We start from the raw sequence: 26,347 nt of genomic DNA, 5'->3' as shown, positions 1-26,347 counted from the left end.
AACTTAAACTTAAAATATTATTGTAAAGAAGGCATAAATATTTCAAATGTATTCTCTTTAAACTTAAAATTAGTTTAAAATTATCATATTTGTGTATTCAGATTTGTTTCTAAGATTTATATAGTACCCAAAATTTTTTTGGAACATTCGTGAGTTCAAGATTCCAAGGAGATATTTTAATGAATATTTATTTGACTTCAATATTATTTTTCAATTAGGTATTAATGTTCAGATATTTAGATAAGATTAATGATGTAATAAGTACCTAATTTTTAGGTGGATACTGAACAAAAAATATTCATATCTATGTACTACTAGCTGTACCCCGCCACATTTTGCTGGTGGTTATTATGGTTGCATGGAAATAGATGAGAAGTATCTAGTAAATTTTGTTAAACCGCCGGTTGAACTGATTTTCATATAACTTACAGTTTTCTTATGTAAATACATATCATACCCTTTTATTTGGTACCAAACTTGGATATATTTGAAGACATTCGATCATTCATCCCCACTTTCACCCCTCTCCCCATATCCCCTTTCGTCGAGATAACAGTTTCGTAATGTACACGTCATGTTTTTTAATACCCCCACCGCTTGGGTATATTTGAAAATATTCGATTGTTTATGAATAGGAAGAACATGCGTGCTTATGACAAAAAAGAAAAAATTTAGTAGATATTTTATAGAGCCGTAACTATTAGTAGTTCTGTATCAAATATTCATTCCTTTAGAAATCTGTTAAAGAATTCAAGTTTCTATCTTCAATGATTTGCCAATTTCTGCTGATTCGAACTTAACAACCATTGTTTCAAATTTTTCGTACAACGATAAAATATAGTTTACGATTTTCGATTAATAAAAAGACATTACTAAAGGCGCAATTCCACTGAGGCAACACTGGGCGACATGTCGCTCGATATTTGTTGTCAAGTGTTGCTTATTATAGGCGCGCGACAACGTAGCAAACAATTAAATTAAATTAGTCCAGATTCCATGTTGCATGCTACAAGCCGCACCGATTCGTTCACTGTTGGATAGACGACGACATTGTTCAACTTGTAGCATGCGGCAAGTAGACATATTTTTTGTCGCTTTGTGTTCCCTCTATCTCTATTGAAAGAGTATGTATAGCATACTTCAGTGCTGCATGCTACATGTTGCCTCAGTGGAATTGCGCCTTAACATACTGCTTGTGAGAATGCCAATTAGAAATTTGTAAATATTATTTAACACATAAAATTAAAATAAAAACAAGTGAAAACAAACAATTGACTGTGTTAATTGTTGAAATACCATGTATAGACAGTGTTGATGAAGCAATCGTTTGTTTTTTGACGTCACGTTAATAAAAAAAGATATCCACTTTTAAATAGCTACACACACACTGATATTCCCATATTAATGCATACTATAAAATTTGCACCTAATAAGCGCCCTCGTGGGTAAACAGTGATGTTTACAAAAAAATGTTTCAAACAAAAGTTGTTTATTTTTTTATAAAGAACATTTTTTACATTTAAACTTTTGTTCTATCTCTAACGGTTTACAAGATGGGTCCTACGGACCCAAGACCCAATTGACCCATATTGCTCATTTACGAACTTGACCTCAGTTTTTAGGTTCTGAGTACGCTATAAAAATTTCATCTTGATATCTCTTTTCGTTTTTGAGTTATCGTGTCCACAGACGGACGGACGGACGGACAACCGGAAATGGACTAATTAGGTGATTCTATGAACACCTATACCAAATTTTTTTTTGTATGAATATTTTTAGGCGTTACAAACTTTGGACTAAACTTAATATACTATGTATATTTCATATATACATGGTATAACTAGTAACACGATATTTAGGCAAAGTTGAATTGAAATTGATCCATATTTGTATAAAAATTATTTACATGAGTTTTCCATATAAAAAATTTCATTCTCATAACCATCCCACTCTTCCACTCCCTGGAGATTAAAAATAGATAAAGACTATCCTCGAAGCAGGTTGTATATCGTAAAAAATTGATCTCAAACGATGCAGAACTTTTTGAGTCCGTAAGCAATACACAAACGAACATAACATTAATATATATATATAGATAAAAACCTCGAAATAATGATATTGGTATATAAATGATTTATTATAAAATATGCAAATTTTAAAAATAATTATTATCGATTAGCTTTTATTTAAATAATTGTAAAAAAAAAGGATAAAATAGAAGCTTTTGTAATTTGCTGTTTGCAAAGTTTCAAAGAAATCAATAGAAATAATTGTTTATATTTTAGTCGATAAAAACCGCACGTGATGACCGAAGGGTTAATAATTAATTCTACGTATGAAGTATAAATTTAAATTGTGTTAATTAATAATAAGTTATTTGTAATTGTAAAAATGATAATAATAATGTAATTGTAATAAGTTGTTATATTTTTCTTAGATATTAAATATACATTTTTTATAGTAAAATACATTATTTATAAAAATAAACTGTTTCTGTTTTTTTAATTATGCAAAGAGTGGAGAAAAAAAAAAAAAATTTTACTGTAAACAAAAAAAAAAATTGGAAAACGGTTGACCCTGCAGGTCATCCCTGTAACTTCCCGCTAAGTATCGCGATAACTTTAGAATGAATAAACCGATTTTCACGCGGTTGGTGACATTCGACGCAGTTTTTGAAGCTTCATGAAGAATCTTTAAGTTTCAATTGATAGAACAAAAAATTTTGAGGTTATTCCGAAAAAACGCTTTTTTGGGTTTTCTTTCGTCAACGATAACTCACGAACAAATCAACCGATTTTGACCGGACTGGTGATGATCGACGTGGTTTTTTTATGTTGAGAGCTGATTAGTTTTTGAAATTTCTCGAAATCTATCGGTTCGAATAAGCCTCAAAATCTAAGTTTGGTCAAGCCCTTTCGAATGGCACCAACCGCGATCAAATTGGACAAGCCGTTCAAAAGTTATGAGAGGTTTACATACATCCACACACACACACACACACACACACACACACATACATACATACAGCCATACAGACACCCTCGCGGAAGTAGTCAGGGAAGCTTCTGACACCTTAAAACGTCGAGATCTGATGAAAACTCGATTTTGGCAAAACGGGGTGAAAACAATAACTTCCCTATTTTCTTAGCGGGAAGTTAAAAAAAGGTTAACTTATATATATCGATACAATAGATATTATATCGAATAGACAGTTTTGAATAATGGATCCATTGATCCTAATTTCATACCAAATCATTCAATATATTATACATGGTGAAATGTTCTAAGGAAAAAAAAAAGGATATCGTTTCTAGATATTATCCGGTCAATTTAAACATCCGAAGGTACAAAAATTCGCACCCGGGTGAAATTTAGGAGGATAGATCAAATCATCATCATAAATGAAAGCTAAAATGTCCTCATCGCTCCGAGATGTGAACAAAAATTTACGATGGTAAATTTTATCATAAAATTAGTTCAGATTAAAATTGTAGATCAGTAGAAAACAATTCAAAAAGTTGGAAGAGTTGTAATGGTCAAATGATTTTATGGATGGGCATATAATTTTGTGACTTACAATGAAAATTTACATGTTAAGAATTGAAAATTGTCATAACGGACACCTTTACGCCAAAATTATCCACTGCAAGCGCTGGCGTCGATCATATTATCCCTACCATGACTAGGCACCCAACGGATATATGTAAGTAAAAATTGCATTTATGTAGGTTACAGGGACCGATGGAAAAGTATTTTTACTTGTATTACAGCTTCAGTGATGTACGTGGCGTAATTAAACATGTTATAACGATTACAACTCTTCCAACTTTTTAAATCGTTATATGTCAGAAACGTCAGAAACATTCACTCATATTTTTTTAAATTTTAACCGGATAAATATGAAATTTGTCAAAAAGTTGTTGAAGCGAATTTGTACATTTTGGTTCTTAAATTTTTAGACAGAACAAAAATATATTTTAAGAATAAATGAGAATGTGAATAAAAGTTCTAGTGAAATAATTAGCAGAGTTTTTTAATGTTAAATTTAATATTCATATTGTAGGTTAAATCATTTTTTTTATAAACTTGGTTGTAAGATGACGGCCTCTAAAAATAAATATTTGTTGACGGATATACATACAATTCATAAACACAGGACAGTAAATTTTAAATAATCTATCCGTCCTTAATTGGTAATTAATCTCTCCTTAAACCTTTTGACCTAACCTTTTAAAACTTTAAACCTAACGGTATACCGTTACGTATAACAAATATATTTGTACGTTTTTAAATTCAATAGATTAACAATTAATCATTAATTGTCGTCTTGCGGATGACTTAGAAATTTGTCTACCCGCAACATTTAAAGTAGAAAACGCAAATGATAGATAGAATTGTTCCGAATGACTTAGGAAGTTATTGTCAGAACTTAGTTAATTTATCAATTCACATTATACAAAATATATCATAATAATCGGATAAGGCAAAAAAAGGGAAGGAGCGGGGTATGCAGCTATGACTAACATTGCTAGGAACTATACCTTAGTGCAATCCTAATGGAAAGCCATAAAAAGCATAAACCGTTAAATTACAGAAGTCAAACAAAACTATTTGCATTTACAGAAATAAAACCAATATAATTATTTTGTTCTTTCGCCTACTACCAACATCATTTTTTTGAAAACATATTTGAATTCAGAAACCTTGACAGTTAGCAGCTGATTTAAAGCTGCTAACTGTCAATATCTTGAGCTACCAACCGTAATATTATTTGATATTAGATTTAACTTTGGGGACCTCGAAATGCCAAAGTTTGATACTCCTATAAAAACTATTATGTGATAAAAGTATGAACTTATGCTGGAGTTAGGAAACTTCGAGTTTTGTAGCCATGGAAACTTTTTTCAAAGTGACGAAATATACAATATACTAAAAGCTCCGAAATCCAGTTTCCATAAGGTTTGACTCGTCCAATCGACTATTTATTATCAATTCAACTGAAAAGTCAAGTAAGTGAAAAAATTGTTACCAAATTAAATATAAAAAATAATTTAACATAAATCTTTCCATAATACGATTTGCGAAGTAACTTAGCAAACAAAAAAGATCACTTGTCGGTAAATCTTAAAGAAAAGAAAACGCCAATGTACCGGATTTCGTTTTCCGATATTCCGGAAAATTTGGTGTTCCACGTTCAGAGCAAAACTTCGTCAGTTCATAGGTTCAGAGCAAAACTTCGAAACAATAACAAATTTCGGAAAAATACTTTTGAAAATTTTCGAAATTTTCGAAAACTAAAACAAAACTTTTTGATTGTTTTAAAAATATTGCAAGCACTAACAGGACCTACAATAAAATATTTATAAGTTAGATTTATAAAATTATTATTTAGAATTATCAGCTAGACCGGTTTTGATTGCTTTGGAAATCCTCTTCAGTAGCATTACTTAAAACTGTAAAGAATACAAATAAATGACCAAAATACGGAAATAAAATAAAATAAACTCATAAAATCTTATGTAAGATAGGGTTTAACATCTCCCCCCATATAAGCACATGAATAGATTTTTAAAACCCTTCCAAAATGCTTATGTAATTAATTAATGACCCCTTATTCTTAACTTCTTTTATTTACATGAAAACAGCTCTAATTGAAGGTAATACAATTTTATTAGTTTAGTCATAATTGCAAGTTCAATTAATTTATATAGATATGTGTACAGTTCTTGTAGTCTTGCATTTTTTGCTTGTTATTTCCGATAAACGCATTCTTAAGTCTAAACATGCATTATTTAGTATGGTATTAACCGACCTTGACATATTTTTAACCATTTTAAAACACCTATTTTTTTAATGTGAATTACGAGAATTAACATTAAATAAAATAAACATTAAATAAATAATTTATAAATATCCTATTGTTTTAAAAACCATGTGAATATATCAAAACTTTTCATGTGAATATAATATTTCTAAATCAACTAATAAAACGCATAAATCGCTTAAGACCAACTCTATAATGTCTATGAAGTTACCCCAGCAATGCCAAACGCATAGATGAGGCGAGACCTCTTTTTAATCTTATTTTTTGGCTGTTTTAAACCCCCCCCCCCCGAACCAAATAAATTGGTGCTATAAGTTTGACTGCTATGTGTTTCTGTCTGTCTGTCTGTGTGTCTGTGTGTGGCAAGGTAGTGCCACACTTTTCTCTAGGCGCTTAGTTTTCGAAATAAAAATTCTTGGAAAACTAAAAATGGAATATTCGATTTTAAGAAAAATGTTTATTTTTTCAATCTCTGGGGGAATTCGCTTAACTAACGCAGCTCCTACGTTACGAATTTTTTATTATTTGGACTGTGATAATGACTTGATTACGGTATTAGTGCGTTAATGAATTCATTACTACCATAGTGCAGTAATGAATTATTTTTCCCAGGCATACTGAGTGAAAAAAGTACTTCTTATCTCATATTTAACAAATCAATATTAAATTGTTAAATAACTTTCCATAGGAAACGACTGAACCGATACATTTAAAAAAATTAATAATCAATAATAAAATAGCTAAAAAATTATTAGCTATGTTTCATTTTTTCGTTTTGACATGGTAGCTTGAAAGACATAACTATGTAGTGGTTTTTAAAATAATACACCTTAAGGCATTCAATCTATATATTACTTGTTTTTTAATTTTATTACGAGTCAGCTATTTTTACGAAAGAGTTAATTTATTATTATATTAAAAAAAAAACTACTAAATTGCTTAATGTTGTATTATTAAGTATGTCAAAAATATTATTATTATTAATATTATTTATGAAATAAAAAAATACTTATAAATCAATTTCGTTATTTTCATCAGATTTTTATCGTTATTTATATGCAATTCTTTTGAATTTTCTTCAAACCAACCATCCGTAAATCTGGATGACATTTTTTTTTTTTGCATTTTATTTGTTATGTAATCATAGTATTTACCCACATAACAACATAAATTTTCAAGAAAGTTTACTTTTGAATAATTTTACTTTCTTTTATGCAATGATATACTCAATTATTGTAATTGGTTTTATTAATGATATCTAAATTCATGTTTTGAAATATTCTGCAAATCTCTAAACAGAAATGCAAATATGTCCTGGTTTGTAATTCTTACCCAAAACCTCAGCCAAGATAAATAAATCTTTGTTTGTCCATTTTTTCTCATATTTTATCGTACCTTTGTCTTAGCCTTATGTTTTGGGTTACTTAGTTAATTCTTATCGAAATTCATCACTGTCATGAAATACAGAAAAAAGTCAAAAGAATCAAAACGTCTGGCATACAGCTAATCATAACAAAATAATATAGGCGGGGTTGCATTTTCTTTTAAAAAATGATTTTTAACATCTCCGTAAATATTGAAGAGTTTGGAGATTAAAAAAAAGTCAAAACTTTTTCATCAAATTTAAAATATGTAAAATTCTCTAAAAATGTGAAATTTACAAGATTAAAAAAACCTCCGATAAATTTTTCGGGTACAAACCCTAAACTCGCAAATGAAATATCTAAGAACATTCTCCATTAAATTACTTTTTTCCTTAAACCCTTTTCCAAGCTGATCCAATTTTGAAGATAATCGCTAATTTTTTAAATTACACAGACAGGCAGACACACACATAGAGGTTATAACACCGGGGCCGGGGGTTAAAAAGGAAGGTTACCTAAATTTTTGTATTTTTCACAGAAATATAGTAAAACATAATTGAAGAGTTTCTATATAAACCTCTATTACAAAAGATCTTAAATCAAAGAGTGGAGTTCTCTGAATACTACCAAATTACTGAAAAGTATCTCAAAGTTAAATGAAAATCTTATACAGTCTTTTTTAAATTGACATATGTTTGAACCTCGATTAATAAATTTAATCGCGGAAAATGTTTCAAATGGAAAATGTTAGTTTCAAAGGCACACATCTTATACCGGCATCGAATTCGATCCAAGTTTACAAGTTCAATTAAAACCTCACCCTGATTCATAACTGACAAACATTAGATGAACGCTTTAAATTAGAAAAGTTGTTCTTTGTAAATACGTAAATATTTTTTGTTTAAAACATTTTTTTGTAAACCAAATAGTGTAGACAGTAATTGATAACAAAAATCTAGCTTTGTGCGTTTGTTCATCCAACAAAAATGGTCATTATAGAAAAACAATTCATTTTTATTGGATTTAATGGAAAATTTTTTAAAAATTATACGAAATAAGAATTTTGATACGAAAAAACAATTTTGGGTAAAACTTTTCAGTCTGTTTCTGCCTAAACTGTACGGCTTGCGGAAAAATGTTACTTTTTTCATTAATAACAACTTTCTAATTTAAAGTTTTCATCTATCGATTACCAGTTATGGAGTAGAGTGAACATTGAAAATCTAGGTCAGCTTTAGCGCCTGCGTATATGCGCCTACACTTTTTTCTCTTGAAGCATTTTTTTAAAGTTATTTTTCGAGTTTCAAGCATATGTCAACCTTATTCCGCTTAACTTTTTACCTTCTTTATTAAGATTGGTACACAAAAATTATTTATAAATATTAAACAACTAGCTTGATACCCGCCCGTTTCACTGGGCTTAAAAGTAAAAAACACCGCTTAATAGCCTCCACCTCTTTTGATGTGCACAGTTTTCAATTTTATTAAATGTAAAATAGTCATAATTCATTGAGTATATCAGAAAAGTTGCCCATGAATGGTTTGACATTTACTATTTTAAATTTTTATAGAATTCTTTAAATTATATTTCCAAATGATGATTATAGATCTTCTTCATCTATAATCATTTTAAACCTTAAACTACTATTATTTAAAATAGTAAATAACAGATTAAATCTTATATTTTTTAATTTAAAAAAAAAAAGTTTTTTAATACATCTTTATAAATTATAGCTCATGTGTTATTCTGAAGTATGAGCTATATTGCTGTACAGTTTCATTAAAAACCATTCGCTAGTTTTAGCGTGAAAGCGTAACAAACCTACGAACAAAGAAACAAACAAACAAACATGCTTACTTTCGCATTTATAATATATAGAGACAGAGATAGAGATCACTTTATACACTTATCTACTTTACACAAAGTAGATAAATAAATAAATCTATTGGGGGTATTATTAATATAGCAAAAAAAAATTAAGGTGAAATTCTCTGTTCAAAAATAAAAATGCCTTTTTGTTTTTGATATATACAGGAGATATAAAATAGCAAAAATGAGATTATAGTCTAAGATCCGAATTAGGGTCGACCTTCACCCATCTGTTTACCGAATGAATGTTATTTTTTATGAAGTATAAAATGTTAACAAATATCCCTGTAATGGGTTGCCTAAAGAAAAGCGGTCAAGACTACTTTTAGTGAAAATATCAAGAGTAAAATCTTTTGAAATTTTTCTCTTACTTGCATATCTAACGAATTTTGGTCATAAAAGTATGTAGCAGCTCAATAGTAAAAGCCATAAGAAATATGCAGCGACTGAATTGTCGATCTTTTCATTCTCTATTATCCCATATATACAAGTTGAAAATAGTAATTACGTGCATCTGTTAATTCATTGACTCGCATATCTAAATAAAGATAATTTTGTTACAAATACGGTGGCATATGATTGGCCACAAAATATTGGTCAAAAATAATGTTTACAAGCTTTCCAAGTTTTGATATTTATATTAAAAATAGTCTTGACCATATTTTTTAAGGCAACCCGTTACAGGAATATTTGTTAATATTTACATTTCATAAACTTTCATTCGGTAAACAGATGGGTGAAGGTCGACCCTAATTCTTGTACTATTAAGTATGCTTTTTTTGGAATTGCATCTGAGATTCTTTACATAAATATTAAAAACGTTAATATAAACAATAACTCAAAATCTATCCCGAAAGTGAAAATTACAGTAGCTGGCATAAATTTTGTCACAGAAATATGATACTACGTTTCTAAAGTTTTTTTTTTTTTAGGGGTTGAATACAAGAAATTCTACCCCAAATATTGGAGGAATTCGGCTTTTCCCAGACAGTCTTTTCCCGGCTACACCGGAAAGTAATTTTTTCCCACAAAACAATTTACGTCATCAGACAGTACCATTCATTCTCTTTCAAAAGTCATTCAAAATTTTCCTATATCCTTGTTTTTATACCATGCATATATGAAATATACATAGTATATTAAGTTAAGTCCCAAGTTTGTAACGCTTAAAAATAATGATGCTAGGAAAAAAATTTTGTCATAGCTGTTCATAAAATCACCTAATTAGTCCATTTCCGGCTGTCCGTCCGTCCGTCCGTCCGTCTGTGGACACGATAACTCAAAAACGAAAATATATCGAGCTGAAATTTTTACAGCGTACTCAGGACGTAAAAAGTGAGGTCAAGTTCGTAAATGAGCATCATAGGTCAATTGGGTCTTGGGTCCGTAGGACCCATCTTGTAAACCGTTAGAGATAGAACAAAAGTTTAAATGTAAAAAATGTTCCTTATAAAAAAATAAAAAACTTTTGTTTGAATCATTTTTTTGTAAACATCACTGTTTACCCACGAGGGCGTTAATTAGGTGCAAATTTTATAGTATGTATTAATATAGGTATATATCTTTTGTTATTTACGTGACGTCAAAAAAACAAACGATTGCGCATCAACACTGTCTATACATTTTTGTATGTGTAATGTGATAAAGAAATCAACACTGACTATGCATGGTATTTCAACAATTAACTCAGTCAATTGTTTCTTTTCACTTGTTTTTTTTTTAAAAAAAAGTCCAATGAATAAATAATATACGGATATTATTTATTATGAGTTCAAATAATATAATTCCAATATGTATGTATAATATATAATTATATATTGTAATTATAATAAATACCATACAATTTATTGATAAGGAAAAAATATTGGAAAAAGTGGAAAAGAAGGAGGCTTTCAATATCCATATTGGATAAAATTATTTTACTTTGATGTTTCAGCCGAAAAACGGATTTTCTCCTTTTTAAGGTAAAAATTTTTCATAAATTTTATGTATCAGGAAACCCGAAATTGAATTCAGCACCCCAAAAACTTTAACAAATGTTATTTTGCATAATGTGGCAAAAAATAAAAAAAATTATTCAACTAGTGTTATTTCAAAACCTTATCGAAGTTTATGTAAACAAGTGAAAACAAACAATTGACTGAGTTAATTGTTGAAATACCATGTATAGATAGTTTTGATGACGCAATCGTTTGTTTTTTGACGTCACGTAAATTAATTATGTGATGTTTACAAAAAAATGTTTCAAACAAAAATTGTTTATTTTTTTATAAGGAACATTTTATATATTTAAACTTTTGTTCTATCTCTAACGGTTTAAAAGATGGGCCCAAAATCCAATTGACCTATGTTGCTCATTTACGAACTCGACCTCACTTTTTACGTCCTGAGTGCGCTGTAAAAATTTCAGGTCGATATCTTTTTTCGTTTTTGAGTTATCGTGTCCACAGACGGACGGACGGACGGACAGCCGGAAATGGACTAATTGGGTGATTCTATGAACACCTAAACCAATTTTTTTTCGTAGCATCAATATTTTTAAGCTTTACAAACTTGGGACTAGACTTAATATACTATGTATATTTCATATACATGATATAAAAATGAAACGTCTTCGGGTATATGTTATACGAACTTTTATTCTTATTTCGTCGAGAGCAGACCTGTAAGAATTATCTGTTGTGAAAAAATAAAATGTATTCTTCAAAGTCAAATTTGATCCGAAAATATGGACTTTGGCATCGAAGGTCAACGAAGAAGGTCGGAAGTCAACAAAGTGAATGTAAATCTTGGATCAAAGGCTTTTCGTTATCGAGATATACGTTGGTTAAGGTTCAAGTATTCAAAAAATTATAGTGTGGAGTTTTTATTTTTACTTATATTTCAGAAGATGTTGGAAAAATCCGTGTGAGATGGCTGCATCAAGATTTGATTACCAGTCAAAGATTTCGTCTAGTGCAATCAGGAACTAAGGCACTCAAATTTCATCGTCCTATTTTTATAAAATTAATGACTTTTATCAAAACTTTGGGAGCCTATATCTCGCCTTTTATTAAAGGTAAGTAAGGAAAATTTCGTTCAGGTGTCATATTGGTACATCATTACTTATTTAGACATGTAGCATGATACAGTCATGTGAAAAAAGTGTTACCTTTATCTCCTTAATAAGGCCTACTTAACCAACTTAACCAAGAAGACTTAACCAAGTCTTCTATTTCTTTCTTTTGCTGGTATTAAAATTATCAAAACAGCCATCTCACACGGATTTTTTCCGTGCATTTCTCGAATCGTTTTTTTTTTATCTTGAAAGTGAAAACGTACTTTTGATATGATTGATATAATTTGGGTTAAGTCAATAGAGTAGTTTATGAATTTGTATAGAAGCATAGTAAATAACAGAACAATGAGAACAATGAATAATTAGCAACTATTTATATAGCTTCTATTCATTTAGATTACTGTAGTAAGAATGATTTAGTGTTCTTTAGCGTCACTTGTTATAAATCGTTGGCATGGTCTTTGGATCAAAACAAATCAATGTCTTTTAATTATTTAATAATTAAATGGGTAACGACTTATTTGTCATTGCACAGAAATTCGTGCAATGCTTCGAAACCCGAAAAAAGAGAGAAATAATCCCGCAAAAATAGTGAGTGAAACTTGTGTGGATTATTTTTACATATTCAAAATCACTCAACTTATTCTTGTTTCTTAATCTTCTGACTAGTGTGATTGGCAATTGTCTTCATTTTCTAAAATATATCTGCTCTAAATTTATTAAAAATTATTTAAACACTGATATTCACCGCTGTCTAGACAGGGTATAACAACAATTAACTCAGTTAATTGTTAATTTAATATTAAAAAAGAAGGAATCGGAATGGAAATTTGGAGTTTCTCAGTTAATGTAAATTGAAATTTAAAGCGAGCAGAGTTGTAAAAAAACAAGTGAAAACAAACAATTGACTGAGTTAATTGTTGAAATACCATGCATAGTCAGTGTTGATTTCTTTATCACAATACACATACAAACATGTGACACATACATAACTGATAATCAAGTATAGTACATATTATAAAATTTTCGCCTAATTGGCGCCCTCACGGGTAAACAGTGATGTTTACGAAAAAATGTTTCAAACAAAAGTTGTTTAATTTTTGTTAAGGAACATTTTTTACATTTAAACTTTTGTTCTATCTCTAACAGTTTACAAGATGGGTCCTACGGACCCAAGACCCAATTGACCTATGATGCTCATTTACGAACTTGACCTCACTTTTTACGTCCTGAGTACGCTGTAAAAATTTCAGCTCGATATCTTTTTTCGTTTTTGAGTTATCGTGTCCACAGACGGACGGACGGACGGACAACCGGAAATGGACTAATTAGGTGATTTTATGAACACCTATGACAAAATTTTTTTCCTAGTATCATTATTTTTAAGCGTTACAAACTTGGGACTAAACTTAATATACTATGTATATTTCATATATACATGGTATAAAAACTTGGGACTAAACTTAATATACTATGTATATTTCATATATACATGGTATAATAAATACTAAAATTGATTATTTAACTATGGGTATTAAGAATAATTTACAGGAATATTTACGCTCTTTTAGTAGGTAGTACCTGTCATTAAAATGCAAATTATTGTTGAAAGTGTAAATACAATATCAAAACGCAAAAATTTAAAGTGTTTGTTAAAAACAATAATTTAGATATATAATTCAAATATCAAGGCTTTTAGTAATTCTAATCATTTTACTCAAAAGAGACCTAAAACTCTTCCAATAGCGGTTTATTATTGTTAGCGAGCAAGCGATTCTAATCCTTAACTCAAATAAGCATTGGTAAAGAATAATAATTGGAGCGGTTAAAGGTTGAAACATTTTAGGTCCCTTCTAAATAAAATAATTGAAATTAGCGAGAAACAATGAACAAAATTTTTTTGTTTTACTATGAATGAGTCTGAGAAAGACTTTCTTAAGCACAGGGAGTTGTGCTATATATGAGAGATGGCTACTGAATTACAGCTGTTATCTTGAGATTCGTGAATAATAATAAAAACTGCAAAATTTTCGGACTTTCATCAGTTTTTACGGTCCATCCACAAACTATGAGCTTTTGACATTAGTTGCTACTATCATTTTGAAAGTATATTAAATTTGAAACAATTGAAGCTAGCCCACACCTCCGTATGTCTATTACTATTACACCTCCGTATGTAAGGAATTACTAAAGTTGAATATTGACACCATAATTTATAGAACATTCCTATCTAGAAAAAATCACTCGTATTATGTATACAAATTATTTTCATCAAAAATGAATTACTAAATTCTTAATTAATAAGTGAAAACAAACAATTGACTGAGTTAATTGTTAAAATACCATGTAAAGACAGTTTTGATCACGCAATCGTTTTTTTTTTACATCATATAAGTAACGAAAGATACATACTTACATACTTAAATGATATTCCATTATAATACAAACTATATAATTTGCGCTTTCACAGGTAAACAGTGATGTTAACGAAAAAATGTGTCTAACAGAAGTTGTTTATTTTTTTCTAAGAACCCTTTTTTACATGATTACTTTCGTTCCAGCTCTAACTGCTTCCAGCTCTATGTTGCTCATTTACGAACTCGACCACACTTTTTATGTCCTGAGCACGCTATGATTTCAGTCTGATATCTTTTTTCGTTTTTGAGCTATCGTGTTGACAGACATACAGACAGACTAGTAATCGAAAATGGACTAATTAGGTGATTTTATGAACACCTATACCAAAATTTTGTTCGTAGCGTCAATATTTTTAAGCGTTAAAAACTTGCGACTAAACTTACTATAACTTGATATATTTCATATACATGGTATAAAAATTGAACAACAGAAAATAAAATCCGTTTTTTTATTGGTATAAAAATAAATGGTATACATTTTTTTTATTATAATTTTGAATAAAACGAATACCGCTTAGAGACAAACTAATACCGCTTATTCTATTTAATTTATTAAATAATTATTTGGCATAAAAATTTTCGGCATCGAAAATGAAAAAAAGGGACATTATTTATACATTTCCGGAAAATTCAAATATCACTTACAATCTAATCGGAAATACTTATCATATTCGCCTGACATAATCGCTAACCTTTAGTATTCAAAGGATTGTAAAATTTATTTTTAAATTTATAAATTAAATAAAAGTATTTTTGATTATAAAACCACGCAACTGGGTCAACCAGTTTTTTTTTCAATTTTGTGCATTGCAAGGTAATTAATAAATTATTTTGTTTATAAAAATTCAAGGGTCACCAATTAATAACTTTTAAAAAAAATATAATTCTTTTTTTTCAACTTGTTCTTGTTTATAAACATTAGATGATATAAGCATAAAATTTAAATACTTGATTCCACAGTTGCTCATAAATTTAAAAATATTCTAGTGTGACATTTACGATTATTACTAATTACAATATAATTGCTTCATTACTTTAATATTATATTTTTATCTAAATATTTAAATTAAAATCAATAATCAATTAATTTGAATATTTTCATAAAAAAAGATTCCTGTATTTACTACAAAATTATTTTACTCACTTAAGTGAATCTTGAAAAATTTTACATCTAGTAGATAGAAAGTCACGAAAATGGTCTTTACTTAAAAATACTTTTTCGCTATTTAGGTAATACAGTGTGGCGCATTTAAGATGAAGACACCCTCATATTTTCGTTATTTTTTAAAGAACAAATCTAGTGCGGAAGGTATAGCAAATTAACCAACTTTAAAACTAATGACCAATAATTCAAAAATACGAGCAATATTTTTACAAACTTTACAAAACTTTGTGTATATTTTCATAATATTTAGAATACTTGATGGACACAAATGATTTTAACTAAATTAACAAAGTATATTTCAACAAAAGGTCAATAAATGTAAGAATTGTATGTCTTAAGGAAAATGTGTCCGGAAACAACCAATTTCGGAAGTGTATGCGTCAAAACTTCGCACAAAAGAATTTTTTTTAAAAATGTCTTTGATATGTGAATGTGAAGCCATTTCATATTTAATTACTTGTCCATTGTTTTAATAAGATTTGTAAGATTGTTATACCATGTATATATGAAATATATCAAGGTATACATAGTTTAGTCCCATTAGAGATAGTCCCAAGCTTGTAAAAATATTGATGCTAGGAACAAAATGTTGATATAGGCGTTCATAAATTCACCTAATTAGTCTATTTCCGGTGTTTTACCAGCCTGCCCATTCGTTAACACGATAACTCACAAACGAAAAGTGATATCAAGCTGAAATCTATAGAGCGTGCTTCATAAAAAGTAAGGTTAAGTTCGTAAATGAGAAACATAGGTCAATTAGACTTTGGACCCTTCCGTATAATCTTGTGAGCCATAAGAGATAGAACAAAAGTTGAAACCACCGCCACTGTTTACCCGTGATGGCGCAAATTATATTAGAACATTATAGTATGTGTTATATGGGAATATCAGTCATGTGACTACCTAGGAGTAACTATCTTTCTTTACTTACATGACGTAAAAAAAGAAACAATTGTACTTATTTCTGCAACTATTTTTCACTTGTTAAAAGTAATTGATCATAAAAGATAATTAGATATTGTTGCAAAAACTAATGGAATAAGTGAAAGACCTTATGAAAGTGTACTGTTATTTCTTCTTTTTAGTGAAATTTAACTTAAGCTTTAAGCTTCACAATCAATTTAGATTTTGACCACTTACACCATATTTATATCATATTTTCTCATCAAAATATCGTTTTGTCATCTGATTTATACATCACCTCAACTTTTCATCTTTGTAAATCAACAAAAAGTAATAATTTGATCCATGGAATATTGATACACGTTTAGGCAGTGGCATAGCAAGGGGGCAAGGGGGCTCATTATGCCCGGGCGATACTCACAAAGAGCGCCAGAAATATATTTTAAACTATTTATTTATTAGAAATGGCACGTCTTTTCTACTGGCAGGGCATTATCATTACATAAATTATCTCCTCTCTTGATTTGTTTGAAAAAATAATATGTTAGATATGATCTTGAATCATTAGCGCCTGTACTAGCCGAAATTCGAGACAAGCTCTGTGAAAAGACAACAGAAAAAGCGAAGTTTCTTTGTGAAATATTGATACAACAATACGTGTAAGAAGACGCCGCAAATTGCCCGGAGAATTGGCTAGAGATAAATAATGCGTATCTTTTGAACTAATTCTAGATTATCATATACATTTCACAATCTAGTCTTGTTTTCTCAACTATATTTTTGTCTCAAATTTAAAGCCTAGCTTGAGCCTATGATATTTTTTTTTAAATTAATTTGCGAGTATATTTTAAAAAAGTATTGTGGCCCGGGCGCGAGTTTAGCTCATCACTGCGTTTAGGAATACGAAATTTGATCCACATTGACATAAAAAATACATATAACCAACCTTTAAGTGGTATAAGTTGGGAACTAACTACCCAAATAACAGGTGATGTTAAATAAAAGTATAAAATTTTTCAAAAAGCATACATAATTCTTCATTCAAAAAATTATTAAATTGATAAAAGATAAAATTAAATTATTACAAATAAAAAACTCACCTAAAACACGTTTTCGTAATTCTTCCAATTGTTTTTGTTTATATTCCGAATCTAATTCTGTAATTTTCATGTTATTCTCTTTAGTCATTTTTTTTTAAAATTAAATTACAATGCAGAATAAAACAAATAGCAAAATACAACACGGTAACTAATATTTATTTTAAATATTTGAACAATAAATAAAATATAATACACTTAATTAATGAAAGTAAATTAAATAAAAACAAAACCAAAACAATAATATAGAGATCAGGTAAACTAAGCACTCAGGTATTTTTTATAATATGTTGTTTTGTTGATGTTTGGTCAACAAATAATGATAGTAAGCAAGTATGAGTTTAAGTAAGTAAGTTACCAAGTTAAGTATACTTACAACTTCCAACCTTAAGTTAATTTTTTAAATCACATTTGAGAATTACTAACCGTTGAATATATATTTAATAATATTATATTATGAATAAAATTAAATATTTATTATCTATCATAACGTGTACTCTAATATAAAATATAAAAACTGTGTGTACCAAATAAAATAAATTTTATAAATAGAGAGCCCGTAACCTTTAAGTGTTGCGTTTAAATTTAAAAGTTTTGACACATAAGCAAGAATTTTGACTCAATCGAAAGTAGTCAATAAATTTATTATATTGTTAACACGTCCATAATAAAGAGTTTCCCATGAATACAATACAATGAATACAATATTTCAATGTTTAACAGTTTGTGCGTTATGAATAACATCTGTAGGATCTTGCTCCTACATATGATGATGAATCGTGGATAGAAACCACTTGATTGATGTTTTGAAGTCTACTTGCTCAGAGAAATAGGGAATATTCATGTTTTTTTTTTATATTTTAAATTCATTGCTTACACCGTTATAACAAAGTAAAAATATAAATACTGTTTAAAAATGCTGTAATTAAATGTAAAAAAATACTTAGAATAGAGAATAATTTGGAGATGTTTAAACGCAATCCTTTTGACGCTCTCTGTTGATGACGTATTAATATGTGACCTGTCAGTTGGTGACAGTTCAATATACTGTTTACTACAGGTGTAATACTCACGTATGTAGTAATTATAGTATATATCCATGGTAATACCATACAAAATAAAAGTAATTAATACCATACCGTATGTCAACCATACCGTATGACAAGCCACATACTATGACGTCAAGCCCGTTTTAAAATTATAATTTCCGTTTTAGAAATTGGAATTTCTCTCACTGAATTTGTACTTTTATTAATTAATTTGAAGTAATTAAAAAGATGTTAATTACTAAAATAATGGTTTAGTTCAAATGTCCAGCCAATAAAGTTACGGAAAAAAAAATATTTGAAGCAAATTTAAATTTCATGAATATTCCCTATTGGTTATTAGCGTAACTAAAGTAATATATGCGAGATAGTAACCATAGATCCCATTGATCTTGTATAATATCAAAAGAAAAAAAGTTTTTCGGAAATTTAAAAGTTATGTTAAAAATGACTTATTTAAAAGTTCTAGATTTTGACGTGATCAAGAACTTTTCTATTGAACACATTGACGTTATTGACATTCATCTTGACCGCATCTTTAGCAGAAAACGCAATTATACAAATTACCACCCCTTTTTCACCATCCAAGTTTCCTGCTCGTAAAGAGGTTTATTTTTTATTCCTTATAACTTCCTTCAACATTTCCAATCATTAAACTGGTGCTAACAATTTATTTTTCATAAACGTTAATATAACTGAACTATACCTAGACACAGTGCTAATGAATTTCATCCAAATTGTTTAATAGCGATTCTTATAATGAATTCCTATATTGCATGTACCAGTGTCATATTTACATATGTACATTTATTTTAATTAACCGTTTTACAGACAGACAACTGCCTTAGCTCTGCATGTATATTGTAAAAATATATAATGTGAGAAAAATTTTTAGGTAAAAGCAATGTAAGTTGTGTTGATATTTTGTTCATAGCTCTAATATATTCATTTTCATTGACACTGCATCATCCACCTACCATGATAATATTTTAATAACCCTAGTTTGTTTGTGTTCAATTCTAATAAATATGCCTTTCTTCACGAATGCGCTTAAGGCTAACACTAATAACATAATCAAAGCATGCGATCAATTTGACTGTAACGTTCGAATAAATAAAGTGAAAATTGAAATACGCCAAAATTTGAATCAATTTAAATGTTAGTGCTGTCTTTACGCTCATTATTTTGCTCAAACAGTTAAGAGAAATATTTTCAATCGAATAACTCAAAACTAACACATTCCTACCATTTGAAAACCACATATACCATTAGAAAAATAAAAAGTACGTTTTAAATCGAGCGTGTGAAAAATGCTCATAACCCAAGTGCTGACGGATTAATTAAAAATCTGAATTTTCTATCAAAATTCCATGCGTTAATTGATAAATAACTGATACAAATAACCTTTAACAAATAACTAATTACTTTTTATTCATCTATCTACTTTTTCTATCAATCTTCTTTTAAAACAAATACAGAATTAATTAATAAACTTGCGAAAATGAGAAAATTTCAAAAATATTGTCTTCTACTATCCAAACCTTTTTCCAAATCTCTTCAAAATCGTTCTTTCAATAATTTTGCAATAACTCTTCGCAGGAATCAATACAACATTGCTCGAAATACAACTGACTCGGTGTGATCTGACTTATTTTTAGAGATGGCTTTTTAATTCAATTTAAGCTTAGTTTTTGAGATCAATCTATATATATATATAAAAAGAGAGTGTTTGTTTGTATGTCCCCGATTTTCCCTAAAACTAACCATTGACCTTCGGTAGGGGATTATGTCATTGGGTAGCCCTTAGGCTCCCATTGTGAATAAGGGAGTTTGGTGGGGGTGCATTGTGAATAAGGGAGTTTGGTGGGGGTGGAATTAAAAATGATCTAGGAATTCATAGAAAATAGATTAAAAATAGTTCTAATAATTTTCAATAGATGGCGCCACTGTCAATAGTACAATTTTCACTAGATGGCGCTACTGACGCAAATGTCTTTCGATTTTTTAGTTCTAATAATTTTCAATAGATGGCGCCACTGTCAATAGTACAATTTTCACTAGGTGGCGCTACTGGCGCAAATGTCTTTCGATTTTTCTCGAAAATTCTGGAATGTTCCATGGATTTCTATCGAATTTTCTAGAATTTTCTCGAACATTCTGGAATGTTCTATGGATTTCTATCGAATTTTCTAGAACTTTCTCGAATATTCTCGAATGTTGTATGGATTTTTATTGAATTTTATCAAACTTTCTCGAACAATCTGGAATGTTCCATGGGTTTCTGTCGAATTTTCTAGAATTTTCTCAAACATTCTGGAATGTTCTATGGATTTCTATCGAATTTTCTAGAATTTTCTCGAACATTCTGGAATGTTCTATGGATTTCTATCGAATTTTTTAGAACTTTCTCGAATAATCTGGAATGTTCCATGGGTTTCTATCGATCTTTCCCTTACTTTTCCGTACACACAGAGAGTGTAGACATAATATTGGGATCGGCCAAAAAAATCTTACTGTTCCGTACACACACAGAGAATTAAAAAAAAAGTCTTTCATTTAACAATTTTGATATTTAAATGTGCAAAAACAACCCAGCGAAGCGGGTTTAACAGCTAGTGTTTTTTTATTTTCTTTTCCCATTTCTTAAACAATGTAATTATGTTAATAAATTTCGATGTATTTCATTCTTAGATCATCTATTACTAGATAGGCCTATCGTGTATCAAGTATGTACATTTTTGCTTCACAGAGAAGATTAACAAAGACAACAACACAATATTCAAACATCTGACAGAGAAACGCAATAACAGAGCATGGTATTCAATGCGCATGATCGTATTGACAGAAGTCAGCTGCTTCAATAGTTACTGTTTGTTTAATTAATTCTGTATAAAAGTTCTAAAAACTGGTTAGATATTGTTTTATTTGCAAGGAATATTTTAAAGTAGACATATATCACAGGTTAGTAAAGTTTAATTATTAAATAATATTTATTAAATGGCAATTATTATTTTTTAAATACGCGCCAGAATATTATATTATATATTAAAACATGCGCATTAATAATCATGCTTCGTCATTTATTATCCTTCTCAATCATCTATGAGAGGTGGATTTCACTCTGTTGCCAATTCTAATTTGTATATTTTCGAAGATTTAATTATAAGATCATGGTATGTATTGGTCAAGTTTATGTTAAGCACTGTACTTTTCAAGATGTTTTAGTATATTAATTTTGTTATCTAATTGTAATCTGACGATAATAATAAATTATTTTCTTCTCTATGATACATACCCTTGCAACATTGTAGTCTCCATGTTATCCTAACAGCTAACTGGCTGCTATTTTTCTCATGTGTAAGCCGAAATTCTACTTTTCGTTAATGTTACTGGTTGCATATCCGTCAACGCAGGCCTCATACAAATTGCGCTTTGGCCCTTTTTTTAAAATATTATATTTATTATATGATCATTAAGAATTAGAAAAAAAAACATGTTCAAAAAACAAGATAGCTATAAAAAAATTTTATTTCAAATAAAACATATAATGGTGATTATATCCATAAAAAAATTTAGTATAATATAATTAATTATATGAAATCAAATTTCACAGAATCACAAACAACATATGAAAATTATTATGACAAGATTTTTGTCATCACGCTATTAATCAAATACCAAATCAATATGATTTTTTTGTACTTTTTGCGTAATACCATCACATACATACCAAAAGAAAAAAATATGCCTGTAAGCAACGAATAATTATTCAATTTATTTAAATTTTTCGTAATGTAACTTTTTTTGCCAAAACCAGTGGTGGATCCACCCATACGAGTATGACCTTAATAGACTTATGATTTAATAAAATTAAAAAAAAAAAAAACAAACAAACAAACAAAGAATCGCCGCAAATAGTTAGTCTTTTGTTCCTTATTTCATACTAAAATACCATCTGATAATTTTTAGGGGAACTATTTTAGGTTTGAAAATTCGTTTCAAGACATGTAAATTCCAAAAATCGAAAAAATCCTAGCGAAGTCCCTATTAGATTCCATTATCAATGATTTAGGACAAAGACTGTCTCTGAGGGTATTTGACCAAATTCAGTTGAAAAATTTACTACCTGCACCAAATGTTGTTGTCGAGGACTTGGATATCGATATCCGGGCAGTAAAAAAGTGGTTCAGAGGTACCGGAGATTCATTAATGATAGTGAACCAACTGTTATAAATGAATACCGACTCTGGATGGCCAAATGGAAAACTGAATGTGAAAACAATTCCGCCATACCAGAGTCGGTAGCTCATCTCCTTGAAGTATGCGACCAAAATTTGTACCTTAATATAAAAATATCCTTACAAACTCTTCCCACCAGCATAGCTACCGCAGAGAGATTGTTTTCCACACTTCGCGGGGGAAAATCTTGGTTGTGTGCCTCAATGGTACAAGAAAGATTACTCGGGCTAGCTCTTCTACTCATCTGAATATCGATGACACTATCAACGCTTTCGCGAAGAAAAACAAAAGCTTGTTTAATTTGTTGTTATTATTTGAAGTTGTAAAAATTTCATCAAAATTGGTTCAGTAGTTTTGAGTCTAATTGTGACAATGTTCAAGTAGTTGATTATAAAAGAAAAGGGTTACACTGAGGTCCTTATCATTTGCAATTGAAATTCCGCGTACCTCGATATGGAGGTTGCTAAAAATTGGTAAAATTAGGAGACATTTCCATTTCTTGAAACCACTTGTAAAAGAGAAAAATAAAGTAGAACGTCTGAATTATTGTCTATCATTTGTGAAAGAGAATGGCAAGTTTGAGGATTTAATCAATCACATCAACATTGTTGAAAGGTGGGCTCATATCACTAAAATGAAGTAGAAAATCTATCTCCTGTCGGATTAAGTTGAACCATGCCGCCAACTGCAAATAAAGTCAAACATGAGCAAAGTGATGTTAATAGCAGCTCTGCTGTTCGACTGCGGTACAATCGTTACCGTAATCAACACATTGAGGCAAAATTGGAATATGGTCACTTATAAAACAAGAACCAGCTTCGTGAAATATCAAAAATTGATCCACACTTGTAAACAAACCTATCGATATCTGTAAAAGTTAAACGAGATGTAGTAAAACTTTGTGTAGGAAGGGTGTGAAATATGTATCTCCTCTAACTACTTTTAAAAAAAATATATAAATACTAGTAGTTATCCACCCGCCTCGCTGGGCAATTTCAACTTTAAAAACAAATATTACCGTGTTATAACCTTCTCTTGGGACACATAATCTTTATATAAAAGTTGAGCATCCGTATGTTTGTATCCACAAAACTCGGAAACTACTCGATGATTTGAGTTGAACTTCTTAGACGTTTTCTTTTTATTTAAGTGTTTTTATATACTTTTTATTTCGAAGTTCCCACGGAAACGCAAAATTGCATGCGTTTTCTGAGATTTGGATAAAAGTCATAAATAATAATATCATCGAATTTAATAATTTCCAGCTAATAACGGGCCTAATACCGGGTTTCCCTTCATTCCAAAAACTGACCCGATCATCTTAGCCAAAAAGAAAATGGTCAACCTCGGAATCTAACGAAATAAGCTGAATTTTTGTACAAACGTTTATTTTGATAGCACAAATGTTGTCTCCAAAGTCACGTATGGTCACGCCCGTTGATATTCAGGGTCAAAGGCGCGAAAATTAGTTTTTTTTAGAATAATTACTTCATTTTCTTTGCCTTCAATCGTATTAACATTTATTATAAAAGTTGTAGAGGATAAAATTCTCTACAAATTTTTAGTTTTTTTTATACGTTTGACCGTTTTTGAAATAAATGGCGCAGAAGAAAGAGTATTTAGCTATACGTACCTTAGTGCAGCGTCAATATTTATAAATATAAGGTAATAAATAATTATTGAAGTAGTATTTAATGAATAATTAAGTAAAAAAATAGCATAATCGGATTCACGATTGACCTTGTCTATTTTGCAGTATTTTTACTGAATTATTCACTAAATAGTAAATACTAATAATTATTTAATACATTATATATATATATAAATAGTGACCCAGCACTGAAGTACGTTAAGCTGAGAGCATCATCTTTTGCCCTCTATTTAAAAAAACGGTTCAACGGTTCAACACATGGCCATATGTGACTTTTGAGACAACATTTTCACTATTAAAATAATGGTTTTTACAAAAATTCATCTTATTTCATTAGATTCCGAGATGAAACTCTAAAATGATTGGAGTATATTATGTTCGCCGACGTAGTATAAATTATCGAGAAAAAAAATATTAATACACTTTTTCCCTATTTTATATTCACAATATCTGGATGACCGAGCTCGGTATTCTTAAAAAGACACAAATTTTATCACTAATAGAAGACCGTTTTAAATGTCTCCACACAAATACCAATTTGAATCATTAACTACGATACACCAATAGATGTCAGGAAGAGTTATAATTTGCATTGTATTTCATTAACTACGATATACACCAATAGATGTCAAGAAGAGTTATAATTTGCATTGCCGGTTTCAGTTTTTCATGAAAAAACGAATAAAACGACGTTTTTTTAAAATGAAACCTTGTTGGATCGACTTATCGCCCCAAAAAACCCCTACATACTCATTTTCATGAAAATCGTTGGAGCCATTTCCAAGATCGTAAAAATATATATACAAGAATTGCTCGTTTAAATATATAAGATTATTTCCCTAATTTTTACATTATGAGATTGTTCCACAGCGAAGCGTGGTCAGGTTTACCTTGGAATTTATAAAAATTTACTGTTTTACTTACAATACTCGTATGCGTATAAAGTAATATCGGACTACAACTAATAATTTATGTTTTTTTTTAAATATAAATAATAATAAAGTAATTTCCCTTTCAATAATCACATCAATTTTTTTCTATAATTATTAAAAACTAGAAATTTTGTTATTTGATGCATGCATATGTATGCAAGAAGGTTATGCAATGTACAATTTTTATATACTTTTACATTTATTATCTAAATAGCTTAGCAGATACCTATCTACCAAGTCATTTTGAAGTAAAAATTTTTTTCTGATCACTGAACCGATGTAGCCAACGATTTATATTTTAATATCTGAATAAGATGACCTTAAATAGAAAAATATAGTATAATTTCATTAATAAAGAAAAACTAGTTTGAATCAAATGTAAATTGAAAATATAAAAATATATGAGGTAGTTTTATATTACTTTCAAGAATTGATAATCGTTTTTAAATCTTTATTAATTTAAATATTTCTTACGCCAGTAAAGTTTTGTAAAAAAATACTAAGATCGCAAAACGGGATGTAAAGCTGCTGTTTTGGTATGTTACTTATCAGAACCCCTTGCGGGAGTTTGAACTACGTTTTACAGGCGAAAAAAAGTTTGGAGCAAAACTTTTTGTTCTTTGGTAAATATAGTTTCACACTACCCTAAGGGGTCCAAATAATATACCAAAAAGGCAGCTTTACATGGCGTTTTGCTATTTTAATGTAGTATTTGAATAGCCGTATTTATTAATTGCCCAATGTAGGAAGTTATTGTAATGGGTCCGATTTTCGAAAT

The 26,347-nt window shown here is 29.4% G+C and overlaps 1 protein-coding gene across 1 annotated transcript in view; it reads right to left on the bottom strand.

The window, feature by feature from the left end:
- The window catches only part of LOC123305241 (alpha-tocopherol transfer protein-like), a 35,543-nt gene extending 17,535 nt beyond the window's left edge, over positions 1-18,008 (bottom strand). Inside the window, exon 1 of the mRNA XM_044886905.1 lies at positions 17,705-18,008. Within this exon, the coding sequence (XP_044742840.1) occupies positions 17,705-17,792 (88 nt within the window). The 5' untranslated portion in view covers positions 17,793-18,008. The remainder of the gene's footprint in view (positions 1-17,704) is intronic.
- Between the last annotated feature and the right edge of the window lie 8,339 nt (positions 18,009-26,347).

This window comes from Chrysoperla carnea, chromosome 1 (assembly GCF_905475395.1).
Source record: "Chrysoperla carnea chromosome 1, inChrCarn1.1, whole genome shotgun sequence".
Classification (NCBI taxonomy): Eukaryota; Metazoa; Arthropoda; class Insecta; order Neuroptera; family Chrysopidae; genus Chrysoperla; species Chrysoperla carnea.
The sequence above is the reverse complement of the archived record's forward strand: the minus strand, read 5'-3'. Positions and strand labels throughout refer to the sequence as shown.